The sequence below is a fragment of the Pteropus alecto genome, unplaced genomic scaffold (genome assembly GCF_000325575.1).
Source record: "Pteropus alecto unplaced genomic scaffold, ASM32557v1 scaffold76, whole genome shotgun sequence".
Lineage (NCBI taxonomy): Eukaryota > Metazoa > Chordata > Mammalia > Chiroptera > Pteropodidae > Pteropus > Pteropus alecto.
The window spans coordinates 26482006-26498118 of NW_006443138.1; the positions used below are offsets into that span (position 1 = coordinate 26482006).

A 16113-nucleotide genomic window follows, 5' to 3' on the forward strand; every position below is an offset into this window, starting at 1 on the left:
TTTTCCTCTATCTTTGTTGGTTTTATGTATTTCCATTTGAGCATATGAAATACGATATGGTTCTAAAAGTCTAAATTATAAGGAAAAATGTATATTTTTAAGACGTGTCTCCCTCATCACACACACACACATTCCTTCTATCCTGTTGCTATCCCAAGTCCTTTTCACCTATTCCCACCACCCATCAGTAACAAATTTCATTCATTTCTGGTTTACACTCATGTTTCATTTTGCAGAAATAAACAGATACATGTACATTTTTTCCTTATTTCTTTCCTAAAAGGTACATATTATAGATGCCATTTTCCTTTTTCATGCTGGATATCATCCCATATCAGTTCAAAGAAATGTTCCTAATTCTTTTTTACAGCTGCATAGTACTCTATTGTGGTGATGTATTCATCCACTCTGATGTTTGAGCACATACTTTGTTTCCAGCATTTTACAATTATGATCAATACTGTAAGTAAGTAATTTATACATTAATATTTTCTTATTTTTTGGAGGTGTAAATTCCTCGAGGTAGAATTATTGGCACAAATTAAAAATGCGCATATAATCTTTTTAGATATTGCCAAGTACCTCTCCAAAAAGATTGTACCAGTTTTCATCAATACCACCAAAATGAGATTGCCTGTTTCCCACAAACTTGCCAACAGAATGTGCTGTCATACTTTTTAATTTTCGCCAATGTAAATAAAAAATGACCTCAGTACAGTTTTAATTTGCATTTCTCTAACTATGAGTGAGCTTAAACATTTTTTCATATGTTTAAAAATATTGTGTCTTTTGTCCATTTTTCTATTGGATACATGCTTTAAAAAAAAATACTTTGCTTGAATTGCATTTTTCTTTCAGTATGCTAGGCCAAAGCTAAAAGTTATACATTTGCTCAACATTTATCCTGTTTCTTAATTTTTTCATGATAAAATCTTATCTGTGGTAATGATTTGGTTCTTGATATAGATGATGCACGCTATGAAATTTTATCAAGCTGTACCTTGTGACTTGTGCACCTCTAAAAGCTTATTTTAAAAACTCTTAGCCAATTTAATTCTGTGCTAACAGTGTCTTGCTTGCCAAATACATAAGGGAAGCTTAGTGGTTTCCAGAACTCATACTTGAAAGGTGAGCCCACAACACAACATACAGACAGGGTCATTCTCCCTCCCCTCCCACCATGGTGCCCACTCCCAACCCCCAGGAGCTTGACAAAATTAGCTGCCCTAGACATGTCTTCCCACTTCACCAGCTAGGGGAAGGATTTACCCAGTGGATAGCAGTAAGGACCCCTACAACCTCTTTTGAGTTTTTCCTACAACCCCTTCTCTATGTCCCAATAAGTGATGCTCCTCTATTTCAAGACTCATTTTCTTCATAATTTGCAGGGGTAGTAGAAGGAAATGGGTAATCAAGTCTATTAAATGTTATAAGCTACTTAGAGAAAGATTCAGATGGCCTGGACTTTTCTATCATTCTCTCTGCACTATGCAGAGCTGAGTAGTTGAGGTGCGTTCTCTCCTACCCTCAGCTTCTGGAGCCTATTTGATATGGGAGAGATTGTATAATCTAAATAAAACTGCTATGCAGGGGTGAAGGGAGAATTTTTAAGATTACTTGTCTGTTTATTGTATCTTTTAGGAGAGCCAAGAAAAGAGAGCAGCAGCATGCCTTCAGAGAATTGGCGCCACCTGAATAGCTGTCATGCTGCTGGCCTAATGATCACCTGGCCTCTCCAATGGAGCAGCCTTAAGGCAGTGGGGAATCTCTGAGCAGAGAGGCCCCAGGAGCAGATGTGAGGCAGATGCTGACAGTAGTCATCAGGAATGAACACTAAACAACATTGGCATAAATCAAAGATAAACCTCCCCTCCTGGTTCTCTCCCCCGCATGACCCCCAGATGATGAAGATTATTTCAAGGAATTTCTAGGAATAGCATTTGATGTATACCATGACCTTCCAAGGAAAGCTGGGGGCAAGGCATTGTAGTTTCCTCACCCCTCCCCAGCCAGGATACCCTGACACATGCAGAGACAATACCTTCATCTTGTGGGTCGCAGGCTGAAATCACAGTAAACACACACATGCTCACACACATGCACACACACACACTTTCTCTCACTCTCTCCCACTCTGAGTAGCATTGGAAGTAGAAGCCATTCCAGTGGCAATAACTGGTGACCCAAATCCAGGCTCCCTGAGGATCACTGGATGTTAGTTGGACCCTCAGTTTTGGACAATATGCTCAGTTGTCCATATTTGTGTCATACAGTTCTGAAGCACAGGCATAAAGAAACCAGAAGTGTCCTCCTTTATCTCCAGACATCGTTTGGTGTCTCTGTTTATGACAGCTCTTCCCTCGATGGGAAGAGAGACAGAATCAAAGTATTGCAATGCCCTAGTAGTATGTCACCATCCCTGCTCCTATTCTCCTTGCTGTGCTCAGAGATATGCTTGAGGGGTCCCTCAATCTTCTTCAAGTCATCCAGAGGACAAATGAAGCAAAATGTAGAGTTAGGTCACCCAGTGTTTTCTCTAATAGCCCTGTGACAAACTAACCATAGATCTGGGAGTGAGCAATGCAGTGCTGGGTTCCAATGTTATCATCTGCCTTTCCTGAGATTGAAGCATTGGGTCAGCATGACTGGCAAGACATGAGACAAATTGGAGAGCCATGTCCCCTTGCTCGACCTTCCTTTTCACATCTTCATCTCTGAGTCTATGAAACCCACTGGGATTCTCCCTTTCTCCTCAGTGAGGCTCTGTGGTGGGACTGGAGCAAAAGCTATGTTCAGGAATCTCAAACTATTTTCTCTACCACTCCGGGGGGCAGTTCTTACTCCTATTATGGGGGCTTCAACAGGGAACATTATGAGCTTTAGAGCTAAAGAGTCTGGGTTAAATCCCTGCTCCACCATGTACAAACAGCAGTCTTTGACAAATTAACTTAATCTGCCTAAGTCTCTACTTCTTCATCTATAAAGTGGGGTAGAATTAACATTAGGGTTAATATTTATTGAGCATCTTGTGTCTGACATTAAGAATGTGCGATAAATGTTAGTTCATCTCTGCTCCTCCCCATTCTAATGGGGGAAAAGAGAAGAGGAATCATCCTTCTCTTTCTTCCCATATGCCAACACCCCCTGAGCTTCAATGGCTCAACAGTCGACAAGCACACCATTGTCCTGGTCCTGTCCTCTTCACCCAGCACTCCCAACTCCCTACACCCCTTTACCCTTTTTTGCAGGAATAACTCCCATAATTTTAGTGTGAAGGTGAATTCGTTTCCCTCTGCTATTACCCTCAGAGTTAACAGTCTCCATTTGTCTAGTGAGAAACCCTGACCTCGCTGTTCCACCTAGGGTACCTACCCCCAAGTATTTTAACACCAAGCAGGCTGCTGGCTCTATGTCCAAATCCCTCTCCCTCCTTAAACACTGCCTCCCTACCTCTTATGTCTTCTAACCACAAACTGCCCCCAACAATCCTGGTCCCCCAAATTCGCCTGCCTCTGGCCACACCAGACTCTCCCTGCTCCACCTCCCCCAACCGCCCTAGATGCATTCATCCAGTGTCATCATTCAGGGTGGCTCTCCCAGTTCTTGAACTTCTTATGTCACTCCCACGGCTCCTTTTCCTTGGCCCCAGCTTCCGGACCACACAGGGCTCCTGGAGAGGGGCCACCACCTGAGCGGGCCTGGCCCACAAATGTACCTACAGCGGTCTGGCCTCAGCACTTGGCTTACTCCTTAGGGTTATTCCTCCAGATCTTCTCAGCATACTCTATCCCTTGATGTTCACTTTCACTAAATGACTTCAATTTTCACTTTGTCAAGAAGACCACACTTCCAGTCAATCTAGCCCCTCACCTGAATGCCAATCCTTGGGATGCTGCTCATGGATGCTCTCAAAGGAGCTGCCCTGCTTACTGCCAGCAGCCCCGTGTGTTCTGAGCCCAGACACTCTTGATATATATAAAGAGAAACACTCCTGCTGTCTAACATCTTTCTTTTATCTCTCACTCTTAGTAGCTTCCTTTTCTACTGACTTTAAATATATCCAAATGTTTCAATATTAGAAGCAGAAAAAAAAAATACTCTTAACTCTATCTTCCTTTTGCCAACATTTTGTGTGTTTCTCCCTTTCAGAATCAAACTTCTTAAGCAGAGAGGCAATAACAAACAGTAGATAAGATTCTGTGTTTGAATCTTGGACATTTACTATGCTGTGTGACCTTGGGAATATTATTTGACTTCTCTGTGCTTTAGTTACTTCATAGATGAAGTAGAGCTAATGATAATACTTCTCTTATAAAATTTATGTGAAAACTAAATTTGATCATGTTTAACCCAGTGCCTGGTACATAATACGTACTCAATTAAACTTGGCTATCATAATTAATTGTGAACTTTCAGATAGGGTCAGTGGATTTTTGGTGTTTTTTTTTTCTATTTTCTCATCACTTCCAAGTGACATGTGCTTTGGCAGCATTCCTTACATCCTCTTCAGCCTCTTTTACATTGTGTTCATCTGGATCTTATAAATTTTGGCTTTGGTTTTTATTCGCAGGGTGTTGCCTGTCAGTTTTTAAAGGATTTTTCTTTTTGTTTCCTTTTCACTTTTTAAAAAAGAAATACGTGCTTATTTTTTAACTTTGAAAATCTATTTTTTAAATTAGAAGCACTCATAATGGGATAACATTGTACATCTAGTTTTTATATCCTGCTCTTTAAATGTAACATTACATCATATACATTTTCCGATTTCATTAATTTTTTGAAAACACTTTTGAGAATAATTTTAATGGTTATATAATAGTTCAAAGGATGAACAGAAATCTCACCTACTGTTGGACATTTAATTTTTCCTAATATTTTGTTATAATAAATGTTAAGGTATTTTCTATATGAATATTGAGCTACATTTTATATTATTCAATGTCAGGGTTCTTTCTATAGAGAAATAAATTGTTTTTGGAACTAGGCCCCAACTATTTGAGAGAGCACTGCCTTAGAGGTCTCTTCCTCTTCTTGAGTCCTGACTACAAGTGGTGTCTTCCTTCTCATCAACTCTCATGGAGATTCTCTTTGTGTCCTGAGCTGTCATTCCATCTTGAAGACTTCTGAATGATGATGACCTTTTGTAAGACAACTTACCATTCTACTGTTAGAAAGTACCCCCCCACCCCCCCATCCCTTAATATAAGTCTAACTCCTTGATCTCCAATCACTGGTCTTAGTTCTGCCCTCCTGTAGACATTGAACGAGTTCCCTTCCTCTTTCTCATGAACACAGCATCATCTTTTCTCTAGATTCACTTCTCCAAGGCAGTACCTCCAGGCCTGCCAATCTTTTATTTGCTCTGCAACCATATCTTGAGTGCCTGCAATGTTCCAGGCACTGTGTTAGATGCTAGAGAGAAAACAACAAACAAAACCCAGGCCCTGCTCTCTAGTCCAAGTTTAGTGATGAAAAGAAACAAGTGAGCTGGCAATTAGAAGAGATCATGAGACAAGGCCTATAAGACAGGTACTGAGAACACACAGAAGAATCACCCATCCTAGTTCTGTGGAATCACAGGTGGCTTCCTAAGACAATGTGCAAGGCCAGGGGAATACTTTGCAGTTGGTCTGGTAAAGAGATGGGAGGAGAGAGAACAACACCTACAAAAGTGCCTGAGATAAGAGGGCGCATAGCCTTCCGTAGAATTATATGTAGTTCCATTTAGTAAAAGCTTAGAGCAGGCTAGCAGGACTTACTCTTCTCTCCTTCTCACTGATATTCTCTGGTTAAGAGGGACCTAATCTAGGATCCAAAAGACCTCTGAAACTAAGTAAAATTGTGCATGTAGGTGCTTATATATGTTTTCTTGGAAAGAGTACATAGCGTGCAGCAGATTCTCAAAGGGGTTATTAGCTTTAAGTTAGGAATGATTGAGTTAAATTGTCCATGTCCTTTAATATGTGCCTTCTGGACCCCATACAGTACCATGTTCAGAGGTATGTTCACAGACAAAGCATTACCTCCCTCTATCAGGACATCACATTCCTGCCAATGTGGCTTAATGTAGCCTTATTACATATTAAATTCACATATAGACTGTGGTCAACCAAGTCACTCCACCCTGTTTTTGGTCAATTGATGTTGAAGTTAAAGTCAGGGCTTTTACATTAGTTTCTGTCAAATTTCAGCCCAGTGCTCCAGACTCTCTGACTATCATTCATTAAAAAAATGAATACAATGGCTAATACCTATTGAATACTTTCTATGGACCAGACACTATGCTAAATGTTTTACACGCATCATCTCATTTAATCCTCCCAACAGGCTTATAAAGTAGACATTATCATCTCCATTTTATAGACAAGAAAACAGTTTCAGAGAGGGTAATACAATTGCTAAAGGTGACTGAACTAGGATTTGAACCCAAACTCAACTGTTAAGCTATAAGAGATTCCAGTATCTCCTCCCCTTAGCATCCCCACCTTAGTCAACAGACTCAGTGTTTCACTCCAAGTTCCCTTTTTCCAGTGTTTTCCCTATGCACTGCCAGAAAACGAATCTTCCTAAAACACTATCAAACCCAATCCGAACCTCTCAGATTATATGTAAACATATCCTTTAAAAAACACATGACTCACCGGTTTAAAATCTCAGTATATGTGCAGTCTATTTTTGGCTGCTTTGGAACATGGCTCTAAAGTGGGCTTCATCCCAGTGCCAGGGTCTGTCAGGCAGTGATCATCAGCATCTTCCTCTGCAATCCGTGATCCCACATAGAATTAGGTGGTAATAGACATTCTAAAAGAGAACAAAGGATCTGCCATGGACACAGTCAATGCAGAGGCCATTAATCGTACAGAGGGAGAGTATAAAGACTGCTCTTAGGTTACCACAGGGAGCACTGAACTTTCCTGGGTAACAAGAAGTAACCTCTGCTTCTTTCTTTCTACCCCCCAGTAAATTCTAAAAGGAAGACCAGGGATGAGGAGGGAGCACTAGCCTGCTTCCTTCTATACAAGGAGCACAACAGAATTATGGTTTGCATAGATGAGGAAGCTTATCTTTAAAACACACACACACACACACACACACACACACACACACACACACACACACCTGAATTTCATAAGGTGGCATTATAAGCCTCATCCAGGAGCTTGTTTTCAGGAAACTTTTCAAATTTTCAATCTGACACTGCCTTGCTTAGTGAACTTGGACAAGTAAGTTGTTTTTGTGTCATGACTTTTTTTATTTGTCAAGTGGAAATATTATCTATCCTGCACCCCTCAAAATGTTGCTATGAGGCAACATGCAAGGTAACATGATAGATGTGAGTAGTCTCAGTGAAAGAAAGTCTCCTGGCTGCACCTTCCACTTGGTGCCAGATCTCTTCTATTCCCTGGAGGGACTTCCATTCAGCCACTCTCTTCTCTAGCCTTCTGTTTCCTTCTCTACAGAAGAAGTCACGGGTAGCATCAGCTGTCCACCTTCCAGGGCATATAAGGAGCACCAGGAGGATGGAGGAAAGCAGTGGGAAGAGAGGGAAAAGGGGATTGAAGGTTATTGTCAGTGAAAATATTACCATGGAGAATGAAATAGAACTAACTTTGTGAATGAACTTGGAAGTGCTTAGTTACAAGTACAGGTTTGGGTTTCACCATTACCCGTTATCCAAGATGCTCAGCTCCAGCTTCTCCACCATCTAATACTGAGTCCAAATCTGGCAAAGATTGCTAAGGGCTGAGCCTCAACAGACTTACTCTGTTGGGGCAAAGAAGATTATGGAAGATACCTGTATACTGTATTCATGACAGTAATACATGATGGGGGTGTTGCCTGGAATAGGTCCCTGATCCAGGCAGACGTTTTCATCCAATGGGTTTTTCATCTGAAGGGGCAAAACACATGACAACACTGTTGGAAAGAGGCAGAGAAAGAGGGCCTTTGAGATTTCCCCAAGCTCTGCATTTTCTCCACCACTCCAAGGGTACCAGAAATCAGCAGCGAAAAGGGAACAGGGATTTGGGATCCTGGCAGCCATTTTCTAAGCACTAGACAAATGCCAAAGTGAGGCACTACTGTGATGCCCACTTCCTGAGAACAGCCACCCCGCTTGGACCATCAAAGCATATATAGAGAAGGGGAATCTACCCCTGTGTTCAGGTGGGCAAGGCCAAACACTCTGGCTGGCTGAGAAACTTGGAGGATCAAAGCTAGGACTGCAATTTGCAAAGTAAGGAAGCAGAAGCAGAGAGAAGGAAAAGAGATGGGAACTGGGGAGCAAGAGATGAAAGGAAACAGAGGGTCTGAGGGTAAAAAGCCAAGGAAGGAGTTGGGGGTAGGAAGGGAATTGAGCAAGATGGGCTTTGGAAACCCTTTTCTGGCAGTCAGGCAATTCAAGTTTTATTGTCTTCTATAGTCAAACATTTAAGATCTGACATTCAATTTCATAATTCATACTCTTCCATAGCCCACAATGTTGTGGATTGGCTTCAGGGCTGGATAAACATTTTTCAGATACCAGTCAAAAGTTTTACATTTCAGTTTCTCCCGGATTGCCATCCTGGAAGAAATGTCTCCATAATCGATTCCAGAGTTCTATAAATAAAATAGAGTGCTTCTGTGTAACATGCTCGACTCCACCAAAGAGTATGGGGGATACTTGGGGGAACTGGGTATTTTTCTGATGGCCTGCAAGGTAACCTTGATAATTTATAGTTTTTCAGGGAAGATGATAAAGATTAAACCCCAGGAATCTCTGTTGGTTTTAAAGGCACTTGCAAGGCCTGTGTAATGGGATTACCCAGGTTTATTACTCATCATTAGCAAGCTGATGCAGACTGCTTCTGTTTGAGATATTTACATCAATAAGGCACAAAATACTTCTTACAATGGTCAGAAAAGGTTTTCAAAAGGAATATTCTGGCATGAAAATTTGGAGCTTAAAAGACATTTTCTAAAAGTGATATCTGTGGGGAATCAAAATGAAAAAATGCTTGAGCCCAGAGCCACAGCTCAGGAAAAGAAGACAAATCACACCAAACTTAGGTGTCAAGGACAAATGATGTGCACTTAGTTAAGAAAGTCATCTTCATTCATGTGCATCTAACAGGATTACAGTTCCTACTCCCACCATCCCACATCCTGCCTGCCATGTTATATACTCTTAACACAGTGAATTCCTTATGTCCAAAGCTGCCCCACAATGATTCCACCATTGTAGATGATGGATGAAGAACATGGAATCTAAAAGATTCCTTTGTTTGAATCTTATGTCTGCTGCTTACTACCTTAGCACTTTAAACATGTTTCTTTCAACTCTCTATGCTTCAGTTTCTCCATCTGTAAACTTAGAATAACAAAAATAAAACCTAACCAAGGTAAATGCTGTGCTCACCTCCTTCCACAACCATATCAAAATTATGACTAAATTATAGAACAACCACCTGAAGATTAGCTGAACAGAACTCCTATAATAAAGGATATAAAGAAGAAGTCATGTCGAGACTAGTAAGAGGGGCAGAGACAAGAAATGAGCTGATCCCACATTCACAAGTGGTGGTTAAGAATTGGGAGAGATATCTCAGCTATGGAGGAACCTCTGAGGAATGAGGGATCCCAGTCCCATACCAGACTACCTAACTTGGAGCACCAGTGCCAGAAAGAGAAATCCCCACAACATCTGGCTGTGAAAATCACTGGGGATTCCGTCCAGGTGAGACAGAGGGATACTGTAGACTGAAGTGTTCTCTTAAATGGCTCAAGCACAGATTCACTCACTCACAAACACTTGCCTTCGGTGCCAGCAAATGAATAGCAACTTGAAAAGTACCAGAGACATACAGGGAGGAACTGAATTGGCTGGCTCCAGGGCAAGAGTTGGAAGGGCAGCTCTCTCCCAGACAGAAGTTCTGCAAAGCACCATTGTTCCTTTGTTGAGCCCTTGCAACACACAGCTGGCAAGTGCAGATGGGCATCATATCTGTGTCTCCACGTACGCAGCTAACGCTGAGCACACAACCCTGGTGATGCACTGAGACCCTGCCCCACCCAACTTGCTCACAAGAGCAAATCTCTTTCAGCAGCTATCCCTCACAAGTAACTGGTTTTGGCCCATACTTTGAACTTTCTTAAAATCCCTCCAAGATCCACAAACCCCAAATAGGCAGTGGCTGGCTTCGGCATACCCTGCACCTCTTCCTAAGTGGCCCTGAGCCAGGCACTAGTGGTAGCCAGCCTCGGCTCTCAAAATAGTACCCCCAGGCACCTCCAAGCCCAGCAAGGCAGCTACAAACTAGAGATCACTCTGTTACTCTTATCAGGTGGCCAAGGGTGAGGCAAAGGCACCAAAGCCCCTCTTAAGAGGTCCCAAAACCAACACACCCAGCAGCAAGCTTCAGACCACACCAGAGCACCACCCAATCAGTCCCACAAACAACACATCAAAAGGGTAGACTTAGCAGGCACCAGAGCCCCACTAATGTAAATACCACTGTGGGGTCAGTGTCCATAAAACAGCTCATCCACTGTAGTTACAGCCAGCCCTCAGCCAATGAGCCCGAGGGTTAATCCCACCCACTGACATGCCAACAGCAATCAAGACTCAATTACAACAGGAGGGCACACTCAACACAAGGGATACACCTACAGCACCCGGCTCAGGTGATCAGGGATACTGTGCCACTGGGCCCCATAGGATGCCTACTATATAAGGTCACCCTGTCAAGACTGGGAGACATTGAAGACCTACATAATACATAGAAACACAGGTAGGAAGCCAAAATGAAAAGACAAAGAAACCTGTCCCAAGTAAAAGAACTGGACAAAATTCCAGAAAAAGAACTAAACAAAATGGAGGCAAGCAATCTAACAGTTACTGAGTTCAAAACACTGGTTATAGAGATGCTCAATGAACTTAGGGAGAAATGGATGAATTTATTGAGAACTCTTACAAAGAGATAGAAAGCATTAAAAAAAAAACAGTCTGAAATGAAGAATACATGAACTGAAATGAAGAATACATGAGATGGAATCAAGAGCAGATTAGATGAAGTGGAGGATTGAACAGGCAATTTGGAAGACAAGGTAGTAAAAAATGCCCAATTGGAACAGCAAAAAAGAAAAAAGAATCTCTCCCAAAAGGAGATAATTTAAGGGACCTCTGATACAGCATCAACTGTCACAACATTTGAATCATAGGGATACCAGAAGAAGAGAGAGGGCAAGGGGTTAAAAACTTATTTGAAGAAATAATAACTGAAAACTTTCCTAACCTGGCTAAGGAAATAAACATACAGGACCAGAAAGTGAAGAGAGTCCCAAACAAGATGAACTCAAACAGGCCCACGTCAACACATATCTTAATTAAAATGCCAAAAATTAAAACAAAGAGAAAATCTTAAAAGCAGCAAGAGAAAAGCAGTTAGTCACCTGTAAGAAAGCTTCCATGAGACTGTCAGTTGGTTTCACAAAAGGAACTTTTCAGACCAGTTAGGATTGGCACAAAATATTCAAAGTGATGAAAAACCAGGACCTACATCTAAAACTACCCTACAGAAGAAGGCTATCACTTAAAATCAAAGGAGAGATAAGGAGCTTCCCAGACAAGAAAAAGCTGAAGGAGTTCATCACCACCAAACTAGTATTAAAAGAAATGTTAAAGGTACTTCTGTAAGAAGAAGAAGAAAAAAGATAAAAAAAATATCAATAATAAAATAGCAATAAACACCTGTCAATAATTTCTCTAAATGTAAATGGATTAAATGCTCCAATCAAAAGATATAAGGTGGCTGAATCGATAAGAAAACAAGACCCATATATATGTCGCCTGCAAGAGACCCACTTGAGCTCTAAAGACACACACAGACTGAAAGTAAAGGGATGGAAAAAGATATTTCATGCACATGGAAACAATAAAAAAGCTGGGGTAGCAATACTTATGTCAGAAAAACATAGACTTTAAAACAAAGGCTATAACAGGAGACAATGAAGAACATTTCATAATGATATAGGGATCAATCCAACATGAGATATAACCCTTGTAAATACTGACAGACCCAATGTAGGAGCACTTAAATATATAAAGAAAATATTGAAGGACATAAAGGGAGACATTGACAGTAATACAGTCATAAAGACAGGGGACTTTAACACTCCACTGATATTAATGAATAGATCATCCAGACATAAAATCAACAAGGAAACAGTGGATTTAAATGATACATTCAACCAGATGGATTTAATTGATATTTTTAGAAAATTTCACTCAAAAGCAGCAGAATATACATTTTTTTTAAGTGCACATGAAACACTTTCCAGGATAGACCACATGTTAGGCCACAAAACAAGTTCCAATAAATTTAAGAAGATTGAAATCATACCAAGCAGATTCTCTGGTCACAATGCTGTAAAACTAAAAATTGATTACAAGAAGAAAACTGAAAACACTCTAACACGTAGAGACTAAATGACATACTACTAAACGAAAAAATAATTAATTCAAGATAATGACCTAAACAGTAGAATTTCTCTTAGTAAATGTGATAATGAGTCTTACTCTTCAACCTTCAAAACTAGATAACGGAAATAACCTCAACATATTGTTGGCTTTAAAATTTGAATCTAATTGCTGTAAAATCCCAATACTAATCAATACAGAGTATTCAGTTCTTTCACAATGAGAATCTCACTTAGATAAATAGACTCCACTGTGAACTAAATTAATACCAATTGCAAAAAAAAATTATTACTGCTTTCAGGGGAATCAACTCAAGTTCGGAAGAGTTAAGTAACCTGTGTAAAGCTTATAATTCATAAATAATAGAGTTGGGATTAAATTTAATAGTAAATTTGATTAAAAACGAGATAGATTGGGTCATAGATGGCACCACAGAAACACAAAGATTATAAGAAAATATTATGAACAAATATATGCCAACAAATAGGACAATGTGGAAGAAATGGATAAATTCCTAAAAACATATAATCTTCCAAGACTGAGCCAAGGAGAAACAGAAAATCTAAACAGACCAATAACTACTAATAAACTTGAATCAATAATCAAAAGACTTTCAAGAAACAAAAGTCCTGGAGTGGAGGGCTTCACTGGTGAATTTTACCAAACACTCAAAGAAAAATTAACACACATCTTTCTTAAACTATTCCAAAAAATTCAAGAAGCAGGAAGGCTCTCAAACAAATCTTAAAATGCCAGCATTATCCTCATTCTAAAACCAGACAAAGACACTACAAAAAAAGAAAATTATAGGCCAATATCCCTGGTGAACACAATTATAAAAATCCTCAATAATATACTAGCAAACTGAATTCAGGAAGGCATTAAAAAAAAACATAAGCCATGATAAAGTGAGATTTATTCCTGGGATGTAAGTTTGGTTCAATATCTGCATATCAGTTAACATGATACACCACATAAACAAAATGAAGGATAAAAATCATATGGTCATATTAATAGAAGCAGAAAAAGCATTTGATAAAACCCAGCATTCAATTATCATAAAAACTCTCAACAAAGTGGGAATAGAAGGAACATATCTCAAAGTAATAAAGGCTATATATGACAGACCCACAGCTAACATCATACTTAACAGGGAAAACCTAAAAGCATTTTCCTTAAGATCAGAAACAAGATGAAGATGTCTATTTTCACCACTTTTATTAAGCATAGTATTGGAAGTCCTAGCCACAACAATCAGACAAGTTAAAGCAAAACAAGGCATCCAAATTTTAAAGGAAGAAGTAAAACTGTCATTATCTACAGATGACATGATACTATATAGAGAGAGAACCCTAAAGATTTCACCAAAAAACTACTAGAGCTGATATGTGAATTCAGTAATGTAGCAGGATACAAAATTAATATTCAGATATCAGTTGCATTTTGATACACCAGTAATAAACTATCAGAAAGAGAAATTAAGAAAATAATTCCTTTTTCAATTGGATCAAAAGAAAAATAAAATATCTAGGAATAAATTTAAACAAGGAGGTAAAAGACCTGTTCTCAGAAAATCATGACATTGAAGAAAAAAATTGAAGAAGATGCAAATAAATGGAAGCATACACCGTGCTCATTGTTAGAAAGAATTAACATCATTAGAATGTCCATACTACCAAAGCAATCTATAGATTCAGTTCAATCCATATCAAAATACCAATGGCATGTTTCACAGAACTAGAACAAACAATCTTAATATTTACATGGAACCACAAAAGATTCCAAATAGTCAAAGCAATCTTGAAAAAGAAGAATCAAGGTAAAGGTATCATGCTACCTGATAACAAACTATACTACAAGCTTATAGTAATCAAACTGGCATAAAAACATACACATAGATCAATGGAACAGAACAGAGAGTCCAGAAATAAATCCACATCTATGCTCATTTAATCCATGACAAAGGAGGCAAGAATATACAATGAGGTAAAGACAGTTATCTGAAGAAATCCAAAACACTAATTTGAAAATACGTATGCACTCCTATGTTTATTATAGCATTAACAGAATAGAGAGACCAGAAATAAATCCACATCTATACGCTCACTTCATATATGACAAAAGGAGGAAAGAATGTACAATTAAATTCAATAAATGGTGTTGGGAAAAGTGGACAGATAAATGCAAAAAAAAAAAAAAAAAAGAAAGAAACTGGGCCATCTTCTTACACCATATACAAAAATAAACTCAAAATAGATTAAAGACTTAAATGTAACAATTGAAACCATGAAACTCCTAGAAGAAAACATTGGCAGTAAACTCTGACATTGTTCTTAGGAATAATTTTTCTGATATATCTTCTTGGGCAAGGGAAACAAAAGAAAAAATAAACAAATGGGACTACATCAAACTAAAAAGCCTTTGCACAGAGAAGGAAACCATCAACAAAACGAAAAGACAACCTACTGAATGGGAGAAGATATTTACCAGTGATACATTTGATAAGGGGTTAATATCCAAAATTTATACAGAACTCATACAACTCAACACCAAAAAAACAATCCAATTAAAAAATGGGCAGAAGACCTGAAGAGGTATTTTTCCAAAGAAGACATACAAATGGCCAATAGACATATGAAAAGATGCTCATAGTCACTAATCATCAAGAAATGCAAATTAAAACCACAATGAGATATCATCTCACACTTGTTAGAATAGCTATCATTGATAAATCAACAAACAAGTGTTGGGGAGGTTGTGGAGAAAAGAGAATCTTGATGTACTGTTAGTGGGATTGTAAATTGGTGTAGCCACTCTGGAAAATAGTATGGAGTTTCCTCAAAAAGTTAAAAATAGAACTATCATATGATCCAGCAATCCCACTTCTGGGTATTTATCTGAAGAAATCCAAAACACTAATTTGAAAATACATATGCACACCTATGTTCATTATAGCATTATTTACAATAGCCAAAATATGGAAGCAGCCTGAGCGATAAAGAAGATGTGGTACATATATACAATGAAATATTACTTGGTCATAAAAAAGGATGAAATCTTACCATTCATGACACTATGGATGGACCTAGAAGATACTAGGCTAAATGAAGTAGGTCAAACAGAGAAAGACAACTACCATACGAGCTCACTTATATGTGGAATCTAAAAAGAAAATAAATGAACAAACAAAAAAGAAACAAACTCATAGATACAGAAAACAAACTGATGATTGCTAGATGAGATGGGGTTGGGGACTGGGTGAAAAAGAGGATGGGATTAAGAAGTACAAACTACCAATTAGAAAAATAATCATGGTGATGTTAAGTACAGCATAGGGAATACAGTAAAAAATATTGTAATAACTATGTATAGTGCCAGGTGGGCACTAGATTTATCAGAGGGATCACTTCATAAGTTATATAAATGTCTAACCACTATGCTGTACACCCAAAACTAATATAATATTGAATGTCAATTATAATTGAGAAAAAAATTTTTAATTAAAAAAATATAAAGAAATCAATTTGTATTTTATTTAAACCTCTGTTATTTTGGCCTCTGTTCCAGAAGCCAAACAAAGATTCTAATTAATATCTTTATAAATAATTTCAAATTATTTTTTAATTAAATAAAAAATGAAACCTACCCCATAG

General features: G+C 38.7%; 1 protein-coding gene across 1 annotated transcript in view; it reads right to left on the reverse strand.

The window, feature by feature from the left end:
• Positions 1-2227: 2227 nt before the first annotated feature.
• The window catches only part of GALNT8 (polypeptide N-acetylgalactosaminyltransferase 8), a 41447-nt gene continuing 27561 nt past the window's right edge, over positions 2228-16113 (reverse strand). The window contains 5 exon segments of the mRNA XM_006923940.1: positions 2228-2359; positions 6642-6783; positions 6785-6801; positions 7796-7891; positions 8464-8601. Coding sequence (XP_006924002.1) covers positions 2228-2359; positions 6642-6783; positions 6785-6801; positions 7796-7891; positions 8464-8601 — 525 coding nt within the window.